This window comes from Oncorhynchus kisutch, linkage group LG14, assembly GCF_002021735.2.
Source record: "Oncorhynchus kisutch isolate 150728-3 linkage group LG14, Okis_V2, whole genome shotgun sequence".
Lineage (NCBI taxonomy): Eukaryota > Metazoa > Chordata > Actinopteri > Salmoniformes > Salmonidae > Oncorhynchus > Oncorhynchus kisutch.
This window is the reverse complement of record NC_034187.2, coordinates 56,895,129-56,911,380: the sequence shown is the minus strand read 5'-3', so window position 1 is coordinate 56,911,380 and position 16,252 is coordinate 56,895,129. Positions and strand designations below refer to the sequence as shown.

The 16,252-nt window shown below is 43.4% G+C and overlaps 1 protein-coding gene across 1 annotated transcript; it reads right to left on the bottom strand.

The window, feature by feature from the left end:
* Positions 1 to 2,757: 2,757 nt before the first annotated feature.
* Positions 2,758 to 9,291, bottom strand: LOC109875848 (E3 ubiquitin-protein ligase RNF139). Its single transcript, XM_020468271.2, has 2 exons — positions 8,949 to 9,291; positions 2,758 to 5,056 (listed from the first exon to the last, which is right to left on the bottom strand). The coding sequence occupies exons 1-2, from the start codon at positions 9,109 to 9,111 to the stop codon at positions 3,204 to 3,206; spliced, it is 2,016 nt and encodes a 671-aa protein (XP_020323860.1). The 5' UTR covers positions 9,112 to 9,291; the 3' UTR covers positions 2,758 to 3,203.
* Between the last annotated feature and the right edge of the window lie 6,961 nt (positions 9,292 to 16,252).

Sequence of the window (16,252 nt, the reverse complement as noted above, 5' to 3'; positions counted from 1 at the left end):
TTAAATTTAAATGAATCAGTCATTACAAAATTAAAATGTCCAATGTACATACATTCGGCTGAATGGGTAATCAAATATCCAACAACTAGGGAATCATCCCATGCTGTCTGTTTGTAAAGCAAAGTTTATAAAAATGCTGTAATGTTACCACCTTGTGGTTTAAAACAGGATGCGCTACTTAATTTATTTCGAGGCATTATTACATGAGTAGCCATGTGTGATCAGAAGTACCTTTGTTTTGCCAAAGAATGTGTAATAATGGCTGTATTGTCAAATATCTGTGAGGATTCAGCATTTGGTTTGTAAGGTTTGAATTTGGTTTGTGTGTTGTAGGCAGAGTTGGAAAATGTCGATCCCTTATCCCTGCTTGTTCCTCCTAGGTACTTGTCAAAACAGCTCAAAGTTCATCACTGCTCATCATATCATGCTGTGATGAAAAGGGTGCATTTACTACAGTGTTTGAAGGTATTCTTGGGTACTTACTGACCAAACCACTTTAAAGCTATATTGAAAATAACAATGTAAACTTTAGTTTCTCCGGAAGCTGTTGCCATTTTTAAATGTAATTTTAGTTGTGTTTTAAAACTGCAATAGAGTGGATTAAAGCCTTTATGCTTGATCCGACCATGTGTTCGGAGGCCTGGTATGGAGGGTGTTACGCAATAGCCAATCATCTGGAGGCATGCAGAGGCCAAATCAAGCTCTGTACGGCATCGACAGACACCTCTCAAATTTTGTAACAATGCGGGGGGGCTCCGTGTTGACATGATTGGTTGACCGTAGGTGGGGCGATACGTCCTGTATAAACACAAACTCTCTTCCTTGACAATAGCTCTCATCCGCTAAACGCAAGAAGTGAAGGGGTGCAGAAAAAATATTCTTGCCTGAGTTACGGACACTATATCGGTCCACTAGCACTCTTAAAGTGAACTGATAGCATTTTATATTAAAATCTGTTCACACCCCCAGGAAGAAGGACACCTTTAAAAAAAAATCTGACAAGCAAGCACGTAGATATGGTCATTTTCATAAATTCTTAGAATGTTTGGGAATGACGTATAGTAAGGCATTTGTGAAAATTATACAGCAATATAGAGCGGGAATGCGGCCCTGCGTTTGTACAATTAATAGACAGTTCAGTGAATAAAACATCTGTCTCGTCCAGAAGTCTACGCAGACCGGTCCACCATAGCAAATCAGAGCTACAATAGGCATTTACGTAAACAAGCTATTTGCCACACAGGTCTGCCATCATTCACTTTGAACTGGACTGTGTGTTTACAGGCAGTTGCAACAACGCAGCCTTTAGATTAGAATGCATTCACCAGAAGCCACACATACACCTGAATGGATTTCTGAAAATATGTAAATACCACGGGAGTCCTCTTAGATTTAGGAACTTTATAGTCTTACTGATCAAACAACCATGAAAATGTAGTCTCTCTCTCCCTCAGTTATGCACATCAACAACAAGATAAGGGACATTAGCTAAACCATCTCAAACTTTCAGCAAATTGCCCGTCAAAATTGCACTGATAAATGGGGAATTGTAGCCTACTCGTCCTTCTGCAGCTTGCCTGCCAATGCATTAATTCTTGTCCCAACCAAACTCCCACGCTAACTGTCTAAAGTTGCCTAACTTTCTAGCTACTTCCAGACACAAATGAAGGAACGCCTTACTCTGACCATTTTAATCTCCCTAGTAGAGCTGGTTTGGCTGTTTACATTTTAACTATAACTTTTTTTGCCTATGTTTACTGACACCGGTCATATCTAGCAGTTGTGCGTTCGTAAATTCAGTTATTCTGCGCCCTGACACACAGACGAGAGCGCTCTGAAAATCAGTGTAGATAGATAGTACATTTCTTGCATTCGCAAATTCACTCAGGCTAACTGGATAACAGTTGTTCAAGTTCTTGCTAGCTAACCAAATGACATCTGCATCTCTAGCCATCGAAAAACAATATGAGGGGAAAAAGTCACTCACCCACTCCTCCAATGGCATGACATCCTCCTAGCAGCTAGCTAGGCTCAGTGTTCTTAACTTGGTACATAAATTGATACACTAGTTTATTAGCCATGGTAATGGCTGACCTGTGATCATTGCCCTTCGTTACATTCGTCCGTTTTTGTCCCAAATATTGAGTCATTGAAACTGAAAGTGCATCCCGAATGGAGGTAGCAAACAATGTACAAGGCCAGCTGTGATTTACAACCTGATAGCAATATTTTGTGGACTATCAAGAAATGTATTGGTGAATTATATTAATCTGGCAGTCACCTCCATCCATCTATTCTGCCAACAATACTTATTAAGTGTACATCATGGAATGTTGAGTAAAACAGAACCTATTTTTAAAACCTCTTAAAGTTGGTTTTATAGCATAAACTGGGAATTTGATATATTTTCTTACTGATATTAAGGTTTTTCTGTTTCATATCTGCAAAGTAGTTAAAACGCTGTCAGTTCAACTTTAAAGGTGCGGTGCACTGCTTTTGTAAGAAGAAAAAAAAAGGCAAAAAAATTGTGTTTTAAAATGGTTTATATTCATATTTTTCAGGCAGTGCTGTAGCACCCTCAGCACCCCTACTTCCCGCGGCTATGGCTACAACTATTTGAAGTGAGCTAGTTGAAATGCAGAGATCATTTAACACATGGTCTGATCAAAACATGGTGCAATTTCAGTTTCAAGGTATGACTCAAACATCTGTTGAAATCGAGTAAAGTACAGTCAAAACACTAATTTGAATACAACATCTTTTCTAAGGGAACGTGTTTTTATTACATGTACAATAACGTACACAATTTAACCAAGGTCACACAAGAGACCAGTAGTAATGATAAGAGGTATATCAGTGATTACAGTAGCACGTCACGTTTTAATTAAACCTCTTCTTAGCGCGGCGCTGCGGAACCCCTCTCGGCTTCCAGCTTACCTTCTTTCAGCAAAACAGCAAACACATGACCAACGGCATCCCTACAAAACACGAGGAATGTGGGTCTCACACTGAACTGCACCTCTTGGGACACCCAACCACCTAGGCACACTCAGTCATAGCAATTACACCTCTGCAGCTAGCCCAAAGACAAACAAGAAAGGAAACAAATCTAAAAAGAGAAAATAAATGACATCCCTGATATTGAGAAAATTGTTTTTAACTTAAATATATATATATTTAATATATTTCTCTCTATATTCTGATCAGTCCCCATTAGAGTCTGTGTCATCATTAATATAGTCTTCCTCTATAGGCGTTTCTCTGTTCTGTGTCCCCCACTCATCCTCGTCATACTCAATACTGTCATTATCCTCCAGTAGTTCATTCTCAGGCTCAGCCCCACCTGCGGCTGCTTCGTCCTCTGCCCCGCCGGGCGCTGCAAACTGGCCTAGATCCCCGCCTGGCGCCACGTAGCCGTTGTTGTTGGAGAAGGGTGCCTTGTCCCGGACCTCCTCCTCAATATACACCTTCTGGTGGCACATGGGACATGTGTCCTGGATGTAGAGCCACTTACGGAGGCAGAGTGCGTGGAAGTAGTGTTGGCATGGGGTGATGCGCGCAGACGTGGCAAACTCCTGGTAGCATATAGCGCAGACGTCCTCAATGTTGCGCAGCTGGTCGCCCTTCACCTCCGGCAGAGAGTTTATCTTCTTGACGGCCGTACGCCGGTTGATGAAGGTCTTCCAGCCGTTCTTAGCCTGCAGGTAGATGTTGAAGTAGGCATGGAGGCACATCATGCAGGCGCGGATCTTGCTGCCCGCCTCAAACATCATGGTGTAGGCGCCGTTGCCAAACATGATGACGCCAAAGACAAACTCGATGATGCTGCCCATGGAGCGTACGTAGTAGACGTAGTCGTCCAGCTTCTCCCACAACACGTTGTAGTAGCCATCCACCATAAAGAGGCCGTAGACCGTCAGCGACACCACCACCTTGAGGCAGAGCTCCACGCAGAAGGCAGTGACGGCGAACAGCCAGGTGTTGAGGGCATAGTGGTGCCACAGGGCGTAGCTGAGCACAACAGGCAGCACAAAGAGACAGAGCGACACCAGCAGAACCGGAAAGTGGCGGCGGAAGGAGGAGACGTGCGAGGCACTCAGCGACATGAGCACGGGGTCCGTCATGCCATGGATGAAGTGCAGGATGGCAGTCAGCAGAAGGCACATGTTGCGGCTGAGCCGTACCAGCCGTTCCTCTGGGTCCAGACCACTCAGACCCGTTTGCAGGGCCAGGATGAAGAAGAGAACGGGTGCCACGAAGCCCAGCCGCTTGTCCTCCTCCTCGGTGGAGCCGATGAATGCTAGGATGCTAAGCCCCAGGTAGTGCGCGATGGAGGAGATGACGGCGCTCATGCCCAACACTGTCAGCATAGAGTCACAGCCGCTGATGATGAGGTTACTGAACAGGTCCCAGAAAACGTCCCACGTCAGGTAGCTGTGGTCGCCGCTCTCGTGCCGCACCACCTTGACCACGTAGACTAGGATGATGGCCTGCACTGTCATGCGTGTGAGCCAGAAGACACGCAGCACGTCCGGGAAGCGGATCCTCTTCCAGGTGTCCTCCACCAGAAGTTGCAGCCCGTAGATGCGGTACATGTGACGCACCAGCAGGTAGACATAGCGGCAGGAGTAGTAGAACCACTTGAGCTTAAGGACCAGGCACACAGCTGTGTTCAGAGCCAGTGCCAGGCCAGAGGCCACCGCTACCAGTTGCCGTACGTCCACGGGAAGCTCGATTATGAGCCCCAACAGCGGAATCATGATATCCAGGACCATAAGAGCAGCAAACACAGACTGAAGGTTTAGCAGCACCACATAGCCCATGCCAAAAAGGAGTTGCACCACAGCCATGCCCAGCCATAGGGTGGGCCCATTTCGTGGGAGGAGTCTGAAGCCCAGCGCTGCTTTGTAGTAGGCGCTGTAGAAGTCTATGTGAGATGTGGCGTAGTAGTTGATAAGAACGGCCGCCACTCCCAGGAGCACAGCGAAGAATAGTGTGTAGACCTTGAATAGGGCCTTCTGTGATAACACTAGGACCACACTGGAGACCGTGATACCTGAAACAAATTGAAACCATATTGTCAACATACAAATAGTTTCTGCAGTGCATGCAACAACAAAAATGTTTTACCTTCATGCCATCACAAGAAATAAACCCCCTACTGTATAACAAGTATTGATTTATGATAAGGTTTAGATCTACAGTTAGCTGGAGAGGAATCAGTCATTTGGCAGTATCTTACTGTTTAGGCAAACTATTTGCCAGAAAATACCGACCCTACCATTAATCTTCGATGTATTCGTGTGGATAAAGGTCTAATGGAGTACAGTGGCATATCCCATCAATGCATCGAAGTATGTTTTCCGACCCATATCTCACGCCGGCTCCATGGTGTCTTAATGTAACCATAATTGCGTTCCTACCCCAGTGCAGCTCAGTGTAAACAACCACAACGGTAGGGTCGGATTCTTCTGGCAAGGCAAACAAAAAATGTGTCTGAAAAACATTGCATAGGTCTAAATGACATGTTTGCAAGGAGGGAGTAGTATGGTACACTACATGGCCAAAGGTATGTGGACACCTACTAGAACATATCATTCCAAAATCATGGGCATTAATATGGAGTTGGTCCCCCTTTAGCTGCTATAACAGACTCCACTCTTCTGGGAAGGCTTTCCACTAGAAGTTAGAACATTGCTGTGGAGACTTGCTTCCATTCAGCTACAAGAGCATTAGTGAGGTCAGGCATCGATATAGGGCGATTAGGCCTGCTCGCAGTCAGTGTTCCAATTCATCCCAAAGGTGTTTGATGGGGTTGAGGTCAGGGCTCTGTGCAGGCCAGTCAAGTTCTCCCACACCGATCTCGACAAATCATTTCTGTATATGGACCTCGCTTTGTGCACGAGGGGCATTGTCATGCTGAAACATGAAAGGGCCTTCCCCAAACTTTTGCCACAAGGTTGAAAGCACACAATAATTTAGAATGCTGTAGCGTTAAGATTTCCCTTCACTGGAACTAAGTGGCCTAGCCCGAACCATGAAAAAAAGCACCAGACCATTATTCCTACTCTACCTAACGTCACAGCTGACACTGTGCGCATTGGGGCAGGTAGCGTTCTCCTGGCATCCACCAAACCCATATTTGTCCATGGGACTGCCAGACTGTGAAGGGTATTCATTACTCCAGAGAACGCATTTCCACTGCTCCAATGGCGGCGAGCTTTACACCACTCCAGTCGACACTTGGCAATGCGGCTGCTTGGCCTAGAAACCCATTTAATGAAGCTCCCAATGAACAGTTATTGTGCTCACGTTGCTTCCAGAGGCAGTTTGGAACTCAGTAGTGAGTGTTGCAACCGAGGAAAGACGATTTTTACACTGTACAGCACTCGGCAGTCCCGTTCTATGAGCTTGTGTGGCCTACCACTTCACGGCTGAGCCATTGTTACTCCTAAACGTTTGCACTTTACAATAACAGAACTTACAGTTGACCAGGCAGCTCTAGCAGGGCAGAAATTCAAAGAACTGACTTGATGGAAAGGTGGCATCCTATGACGATGCCACGTTGAAAGTCACTGAGCTCTTCAGTAAGGCCATTCTACTGCCAATGTTTGTCTATTATGGAATGCCGTTTGGATAAAGCTAGCTGGCTGCTTATAACGTTAGCGTTTGGCGGTCAAACAAATAATGCCTTATTACCAACGCGGTATTGTAAACACATTGTTCGTGGCCAGTGTGTGCTTGTTTGCAGACTTTTTTAGTACAGTTTGACAGTGGTGGCGCTTGGCTTGCACGTGCACTATTTAACGTGTCCAATGTTGACCAATCAGGACCTGGGTATGACTGCATGTCATAATTTAACACGTTCATTAATTTTGTACATAGTTATTACACAGTGATTACACTCACTAGTATTTCATATGTCACAACGATTCATCGATATGTATGCTATGATGCTGGTAAAGTTGTCTCGCGCACCTGCCCTTCCCCAAGCTCTGGACAGTGCTGGTCGTAAAAAAAGCTAGCTAGCTGATAGATGCAAACAATGTTCTTCCCAAAAACGACAATCTGTTTCAGTAGCTATATAGTTAGCTAGCTAACTATATAGCTAGGTGTCATCTAAAATAACCCTAATTTATAAGACAGTTCTTATTTGATTAATGGTGGTCGGACCCATCTATGTGAAGCTAGCCACAATAGTGGACTTTGCGGTTAGCCTTCAAAATTGACAGTGATGCAATTGAATACAAATAGAATTATGTCGTAATTGAATAGATCATGTTAAACGAGGTTGGAATGTTATTTGAAATCAAAAGAATTTGACAAAAATCACACTGGATGTATTGCACTGGGGCATACTTATTTCACTGGTACAGCATTACCTATGGATTGTGGATCAATGAAATGGGGTATTAGTCTACTCAGTGACACTCAGAGAACATTAGTGTCGTAGCTCTTATTGCAGGACTCTGAAACAACTCAATTGAGGCACATTTATTGTGTATTGAACACTATTCCAGAGGAAAAACAATACTGTGTTGATGTTTTGAAGTCTGATAACTCTGAGGATGTTGGGAAAAAATATTGGGTGTTGAGTAGACTGACACCCCATTTCATTGATCCCCAATCCTTAGGTAAAGCTGTACAGTGCAATATGAATGTCAATACACACAATATGCTGATTGGGGAGCTGATTTCACTGTCACAGTCCCGCAATAAGAACTACAACGCTAATATTTGCGTAAACCCTTCACAGTTGTGTTCTGAGTGTGTCACAGAGTAGACTGATACCTCATTTCATTGCATCACATTCCAACCTTGTCATCATATCGTCTAAATATGGCATGATTTCACCAATTGTAACCTTCTGCATCTCTTCCAATAGAGGTACTTTATTTTGAAGGCAAACCGCAAATTCCACTAATGTGCCTAATCCTTATTGGCTAGCTTCACAACACATAACCCGGTCAGGTCGAGCCTCACTAGCCAGAAGAAGCTAGCTGGCTGCTTATAACGTTAGCGTTTGGCGGTCGAACAAATAATGCCTTATAACCAACGCGGTATTGTAAACATTGTTCGTGGCCAGTGTGTGCTTGTTTGCAGACTTTTTTAGTACAGTTTGACAGTGGTGGCGCTTGGCTTGCACGTGCAAATTCAGAACATACAACATAATTGTGTTATTTGACGTGTCAAATTAAAAGCTTATTTAACGCGTCAACGAGTGTTATTTGACATGCATCTAAAGACCCAAGCGGCGTTCCATAGTCTACGGAGACTACATGCATGTGTGCTCGACTTTATACACCTGTCAGCAACGGGTATGGCTGAAATAGCTAAATACACTAATTTGAAGGAGTGTCCACATACTTGTCTATATATAGTGTAACTTGTATACTAGGTAGGTAGGCTGTTTGTCACGCAAACATTGTGTTGGAAAAAAAGGCACATTGAGTTCTGCAAGCTAGCTAGAGGTTTGTTTGACATCTAAACATGTTTGTCTGACAGTATTGACAAGACAAAATGAAGGCCACACAGTGAACTATTTGTCCTTTATGGACAACTGGTTTAGCTTATTCTTCACAAGTTTATTAACTACCTGGCCCTAAGTAAAATATCTTAAGACACCCGGCTCGCATTCATTTGTTTGATAGACAGGCATATGACAAATATTAGTTAACGCGTTACTTATTTGGCTAGCTAACTAGGAAGCATACAATTCGTTGGGGTAGAGTTATTAGCTACCTAGCTGGCTAACAACTGCGCAAAACAAGGTCTTCGAGTTGTTATCGCTGGTAAATCGGCTTTGGAAGGAGTGGACTGTAGTCGAGGCCCTTCGCCATTTACGTGACGCGGCTCAGCCACTCTGATGTGTACAATAGTAACTAACTAGCTGTCAAGAGGGTGGTACTTGCTCGCATGTAGGGGTCCAAAACGAATAATTATCTTACCCATGACTCGGATTAAAATCTTCCCCGCTGTCCCGGTCCATCCTGACCCAGGATCATAGTAAGAGTTAAAAATGGCGTCGATAATAAAGATGCAAGGGACGCGAAGTGCCACATCCAGCACGGTCAAGGCTTGTTGGCCGATCCGGACATTAGCTGATGCCATGGCTTACGATGTAAGTCCTTGGAGGCCTCTGTCACTCCGTTTTAGAGTTTAAAAACCCCAACTTCTGTCTTTTTTCAGTTTCAACTTCCCACACGTTATTTAACTGGGTCCGTACAATCCGCCATCTTCGCCTGTTGCTATGCAAAGAACGCGGAAGTTGCTAATCTTTTTGAACCCTCTCGGACACAGATAGAACAATGAGACACATATTTCACCGGATGTACAAATGTGAAGCATCCGGTTGGCGTTTCCTTTCCCTACCAAATATGGTGGTGAGAAGAAGCCCAGTGGCCGGCTGTGGAAAGGATGGAGCAAGATGGATTTGGCGAACATGTAGCGAATTTTCGCATATATGAAACATTTGATGTCAATACAGTTTTCTGTTTTCAAAACTATAATATGTTAAGAACAGAGTGGACTAAGTGTTGTAGATTTTACCCTTTGCCAAAGTTTCTAAAAGTTGCGTTTTTTAGAAGGGGTGCAAAGGGCAAATTGAGTTATTGCACACACGAACTTCACAGAGTAGGCGTTCCCTAACGGAAATATGCAAATAAGTCATAAAACGCGGCAATAGGCTTTCGCTAGCTCGTGCTTGTCTCTGCCCACCTCATTGCTTGTTCTTCCCACTAGGATTCATTTATCCCATTTGAAATGACAGGCCGTAGCCTATCTGGCGTTAGTTATAAAAAATCTTTCCCTCGGACGTGAAAAGGTGTGGCCTGTGACATTGTCGACATGCCGTTATGGCACTTTCAAGAAAACAAGGAACTCCGTGAAAAACCGAGGTCAAATCATAACGTCAGTGATATTCAGGTCTGAACGTTGGAGATCGAGAAAGATCTGTCGTTCTGCCCATGAACAAGGCAGTTAACCCACTGTTCCTAGGCCGTCATTGTAAATAAGAATTTGTTCTTAACTTACTTGCCTAGTTAAAAAAAAAAATGAACCACAAGTTGGAGATTTCCGAGTTCCCCGATGTTTTGAATGAGATATTACAGCTGTTGAATATCTGGCTTTCAGCAGCTTTCAGTAAATCACTAATAACATTTTAATGTATGTTTTTGCAATCGATGATGGTTCATTTCCAACTCTCCCTGGAACATAATTAAATGCATGAGGGGGTTCTTGCTGAATCTAAACACACACAGATCAGTCAAATGACACTTGGCATGTTGATTAATTTAGGGGCCGATTCAGACTTAGGAAATGTACACCTTTCCTACGCACCTCTCAGTATTTGATATTCAGACTACCTTATCCAGTCACATAATGTGATTTGCAGGTGTGGCTACCTTGCGTGCTCTCATCAATTTCATTCAACCACTGAAAACCCTCCCACTTACTGGCCAACAGATTTTCTCCTGGAGTTTTCATTCAATAGAGGTTTCAGCACATTTACAGTGGGGAGAACAAGTATTTGATACACTGCCGATTTTGCAGGTTTTCCTATTTACAAAGCATGTATAGGTCTGTAATTTTTATCATAGGTACACTTCACCTGTGAGAGACGGAATCTAAAACAAAAATCCAGAAAATGACATTGTATGATTTTTAAGTAATTAATTTGCATTTTATTGCATGACATAAGTATTTGATCACCTACCAACCAGTAAGAATTCCGGCTCTCAAAGACCTGTTAGTTTTTCTTTAAGAATCACTCTTGTTCTCCACTCATTACCTGTATTAACTGCACCTGTTTGAACTCTTTACCTGTATTAAAAACACCTGTCCACACACTCCATCAAACAGACTCTAACCTCTCCACAAAGGCCAAGGCCAGAAGGCTGTGTAAGGACATCAGGGATAAAATTGTAGACCTTCACAAGGCTAGGATGGGCTACAGGACAACAGGCAAGCAGCTTGGTGAGTAGGCAACAACTGTTGGCGCAATTATTAGAAAATGGAAGAGGTTCAAGATGACGGTCAATCACCCTCGGTCTGGGGCTCCATGCAAGATCTCACCTCGTGGGGCATCAATGATCATGAGGAAGGTGAGGGATCAGCCCAGAACTACACGGCAGGACCTGGTCAATGACCTGAAGAGAGCTGGGACCACAGTCTCGAAGAAAACAATTAGTAACAAACTACGCCGTCATGGATTAAAATCCTGCAGCGCACGCAAGGTCCCCCTGCTCAAGCCAGCACATGTCCAGGTCTGTCTGAAGTTTTCCAGTGACCATCTGGAAGATCCAGAGGAGGAATGGGAGAAGGTCATGTGGTCTGATGAGACAAAAATAGAGCCTTTTGGTCTAAACTCCACTCGCCGTGTTTGGAGGAAGAAGAAGGATGAGTACAACCCCAAGAACATCATCCCAACCGGGAAGCATGGAAGTGGAAACATCATTCTTTGGGGATGCTTTTCTGCAAAGGGGACAGGACGACTGCACCGTATTAAGGGGAGGATGGATGGGGCCATGTATCGTGAGATCTTGGCCAACAACCTCCTTCCCTCAGTAAGAGCATTGAAGATGGGTCGTAGCTGGGTCTTCCAGCATGACAACAACCCGAAACACACAGCCAGGGCAACTAATGAGTGGCTCCGTAAGAATCATCTCAAGGTCCTGGAGTGGCCATATCCACTCCAGGACCTTTTGTCGACCCAATAGAACATCTTTGAGGGAGCTGAAAGTCCATATTGCCCAGCGACAGCCCCGAAACCTGAAGGATCTGGAGAAGGTCTGTATGGAGGAATGGGACAAAATCCCTGCTGCAGTGTGTGCAAACCTGGTCAAGAACTACAGGAAACGTATGATCTCTGTAATTGCAAACAAAGGTTTCTGTACCAAATATTAAGTTCTGCTTTTCTGATGTATCAAATACTTATGTCATGCAATAAAATGCTAATTCATTACTTAATCATACAATGTGATTTTCTGGATAATTGTTTTAGATTCCGTCTCTCACAGTTGAAGTGTACCTATGATAAAAATTACAGACCTCTACATGCTTTGTAAGTAGGAAAACCTGCAAAATCGGCAGTGTATAAAATACTTTTTCTCCCCACTGTCTCTTAAGCCATCCCTTTAAATACATGACCTTTTAGTAAAAATGTTGTCGACAGGCTCACTAGAATATATTGAGAGAACTGGGTTCATATTAGGGATCAATGAAAGAAAACCATCCATCTATATGCATGTTCGTCTCTGTTTCATCAAATTTAAAAATACTCATCTTGTAGATTGTTTAGGAAAGTATTTATGAATGATAAAAAACAGGTTTGGAGGGCCTGTTGTGAAAATAAAGAAAACGGTGGTTTGATTCATTCTAAATGGCCACATTCAGTTCTTCAACCCATGGTTATGTTGGAAGGTTAGTGTACATAGAATTATAAGAGATAATAGTGTACAATGGTAGGCTATACCCTTGTCTATTGCCTGCTCTAACCATGGAATTGTGTGATAACACAGCCAAGTATTGCGCCATGCGTCGGGTTGAAACTGTTACAGCTTGGTCTTCGCAACATAGCGATTTAATTAGCCTATGTCTTTTTTTTATACACTGCTAAAAAAAATAAAGGGAACACTTTCACACTTCTGTGAAATCAAACTGTCCACTTAGGAAGCAACACTGATTGACAATAGATTTCCCATGCTGTTGTGCAAATGGAATAAACAACAGGTGGAAATTATAGGCAATTAGCAAGACACCCCCAATAAAGGAGTGGTTCTGCAGGTGGTGACCACAGACCACTTCTCAGTTCCTATGCTTCCTGGCTGATGTTTTGGTCACTTTTGAATGCTGATGGTGCTTTCACTCTAGTGGTAGCATGAGACGGAGTCTACAACCCACACAAGTGGCTCAGGTCCTGCAGCTCATTCAGGATGGCACATCAATGCGAGCTGTGGCAAGAAGGTCTGCTGTGTCTGTCAGCGTAGTGTCCAGAGCATGGAGGTGCTACCAGGAGACAGGCCAGTACATCAGGAGACGTGGAGGAGGCCGTAGGGAGGCAACAACCCAGCAGGAGGACCGCTACCTCCGCCTTTGTGCAAGAGGAGCCCTGCAAAATGACCTCCAGCAGGCCACAAATGTGCATGTGTCTGCTCAAACGGTCAGAAACAGACTCCATGAGGGTGGTATGAGGGCCCGACGTCCACAGGTGGGAGTTGTGCTTACAGCCCAACACTGTGCAGGTGTTTGGCATTTGTCAGAGAACACCAAGATTGGCAAATTCGCCACTGGCGCCCTGTGCTCTTCACAGATGAAAGCAGGTTCACACTGAGCACATGTGACAGACGTGACAGAGTCTGGAGACGCCGTGGAGAATGTTCTGCTGCCTGCAACATCCTCCAGCATGACCGGTTTGGCGGTGGGTCAGTCATGGTGTGGGGTGGCATTTCTTTGGGGGGCCGCACAGCCCTCCATGGCTCGCCAGAGGTAACCTGACTGCCATTAGGTACCGAGATGAGATCCTCAGACCCCTTGTGAGACCATATGCTGGTGCGGTTGGCCCTGGGTTCCTCCTAATGCAAGACAATGCTAGACCTCATGTGGCTGGAGTGTGTCAGCAGTTCCTGCAAGAGGAAGGCATTGATGCTATGGACTGGCCCGCCCGTTCCCCAGACCTGAATCCAATTGAGCACATCTGGGACATCATGTCTCGCTCCATCCACCAACGCCACGTTGCACCACAGACTGTCCAGTAGTTGGCGGATGCTTTAGTCCAGGTCTGGGAGGAGACCATCCGCCACCTCATCAGAAGCATGCCCAGGCATTGTAGGGAGGTCATACAGGCACGTGGCTGCCACACACACTACTGAGCCTCATTTTGACTTGTTTTAAGGACATTACATCAAAGTTGGATCCGCCTGTAGTGTGGTTTTCCACTTTAATTTTGAGTGTGACTCCAAATCCAGACCTCCATGGGTTGATACATTTGATTTCCATTGATCCTTTTTGTGTGATTTTGTTGTCAGCACATTCAACTATGTAAAGAAAAAAGTATTTAATAAGAATATTTAATTCATTCAGATCTAGGATGCGTTATTTTAGTGTTTCCTTTATTTTTTTGAGCAGTGTTTTATCAACTGTTACTAATGATCCTCAGCAACAACCACACAGCCATGACAGCATTTACAATTAAAATTCTGCATAATGGCACAGCATTTCATAAACTTTACTGTGGGAAAGTTGATATGCGTCAGTTTACTGACATGTGACTGTTTCACATTTGTGTCCAGCGATTATAAGGTCAAATAGATCTTAAACAAGTGTAAATTATATTTACAATTCACTTACCCAAACAGATTACTAATTTCTTATCAAGTTGTAAATTACAGTGCATGGAGAATTATGTTATTTCTCTTGAAAAAAGTAAAGTATTCTGAACAAAAATGTAAATGTAACAATTTCAATGATGTTACTGAATTACAGTTCATACTGCAGGAATTACAGTTCACTGTAAGGAAATCACTCAACTGAAATAAATGAATTAGACCCTAATCTATAGATTTCACAGGACTGGGCAGGGGCACAACCACAGGTGGGCCTGGGAGGATATAGGCCCACCCATTTGGGAGCCAGGCCCCCTAATGGGAAGCCAAGCCCAGCAAATCCGAATGAGTTTTTCCCCACAAAAGGGCTTTATTACACACAGAAATACTCCTCAGTTTCATCAGCTGTCCAAGTAGCTGGTCTCAGACTACGGCCCAGGTGAAAAAGCCAGATGTGGCGGTTCTGGGTTGGCGTGGTTACATGTGGTCTGTGGTTTTAAGGCCGGTTGGATGTACTGCCAAATTCTCTAAAACAACATTGGAGGAGGCTTATGGTAGAGAAATTAACATTACATTCTTTGGCAACAGCTCTGGTGGACATTCCTGCAGTAAGCATGCCAATTGCATGCTTCCTCAAAACATCTGTGGCATTGTGTTGTGTGACAAAACTGCACATTTTAGAGTGTACTTTTATTATATCCAGCACAAGGTGCACCTGTGTAACGATCATGGTGTTTAAGCATATGCCATATCTGTCAGGTGGATGGATTATCTGGGAAAATGAGAAATGCTCACTAACAGGGATGTAAACAAATTTGTGCACAACATTTGAGAGGAATATGTTTTCTCTGCTAATTGAACTTTTCTGAGAAGTTGTATTTAAAATCATGAAACATGGAACCAACACTTTACATGTTGTGTTTATATTTTTGTTCAGTATAGATGCTTTTTCCACTTGGAACTGGTAGGCTCACTAGACCTTATTCATGGTTTCCTTGCGTATAAAGGTGGTGGAATTATTAGGGAATTAAGTCAAGGTTAGAATATGCCGTATCTGTAGACACACCTCCGCCAAACCTTAAGTTATTCGATCTCCACCCCAAACGACTAGTGGGTGAATAGCATGCTATTCTCAGAATACGCATAGAGAGAAAAGTGCATTAAAAGGGAATTACATTTAATTTACAACCGCTTAACCCGGGTCAGAATTCCACCCATACTGATTTGAGGGATGACTTAAATTCATTGTGGGAAAAAGTGTATTTAATTATGAGTATCATATTTTTGGTTTGACTCCAATTGAAGGAACTTTCTTATGCCATGCTAACTTAATTCTCCATGCAAAGTTGGCGATAAAGCATTTTTCTAGGACTTTACTGATTGACACCAGCAAGTCCTATTATGAGCAGTTGGAAGATGGTGTAAACATAAACTACTTTTGAAGAGTAGCATGAAATGCTCTTCCCTAGGAGAAAAGGGCATTTTCAAATGAGGTAAAGGAAAATATATTTCAGGAAATGTAATCAGCTTCCAGTAAGAACACTTTAATAGTGTTGTTGTAAATGGTGTTTGCCCTCTCCACATAATCCTCATGCCTTGCAGCAGCCATGACCTCAAGCACTTGTCTGGAACAGAAAGGTAAAGTAGGGATTGATATATATATATATATATACTAAAAAAAGATATCCTGAACAACAACCATACATTCAGTTATCACAGGGTTAATCAAATCAATGCAGCTGGTAATGCTCAAATTAGCATGAATTAATGAATAAATCTAGTTTGAGTCATCACTATAACATATTGTATGCCAGGGTTCCCCAATTTTATTTGGCCCCCAAACTTTTCTGAACCCCCAAAAAATAGGTATTTCGTTTTTTACATTTTCATTGTTGAACATAAGACTGTACAAACACCAGGAAATAAGCTCC

Excerpts from the sequence above, each read along its gene's own strand:
- LOC109875848 (XM_020468271.2), bottom strand. The coding sequence starts at position 9,111 with ATGGCATCAGCTAATGTCCGGATCGGCCAACAAGCCTTGACCGTGCTG. Across the intron at positions 5,057-8,948 it reads GATTTTAATCCGAGTCATGG|GTATCACGGTCTCCAGTGTG; the intron begins GTAAGATAATTA and ends AATTTGTTTCAG.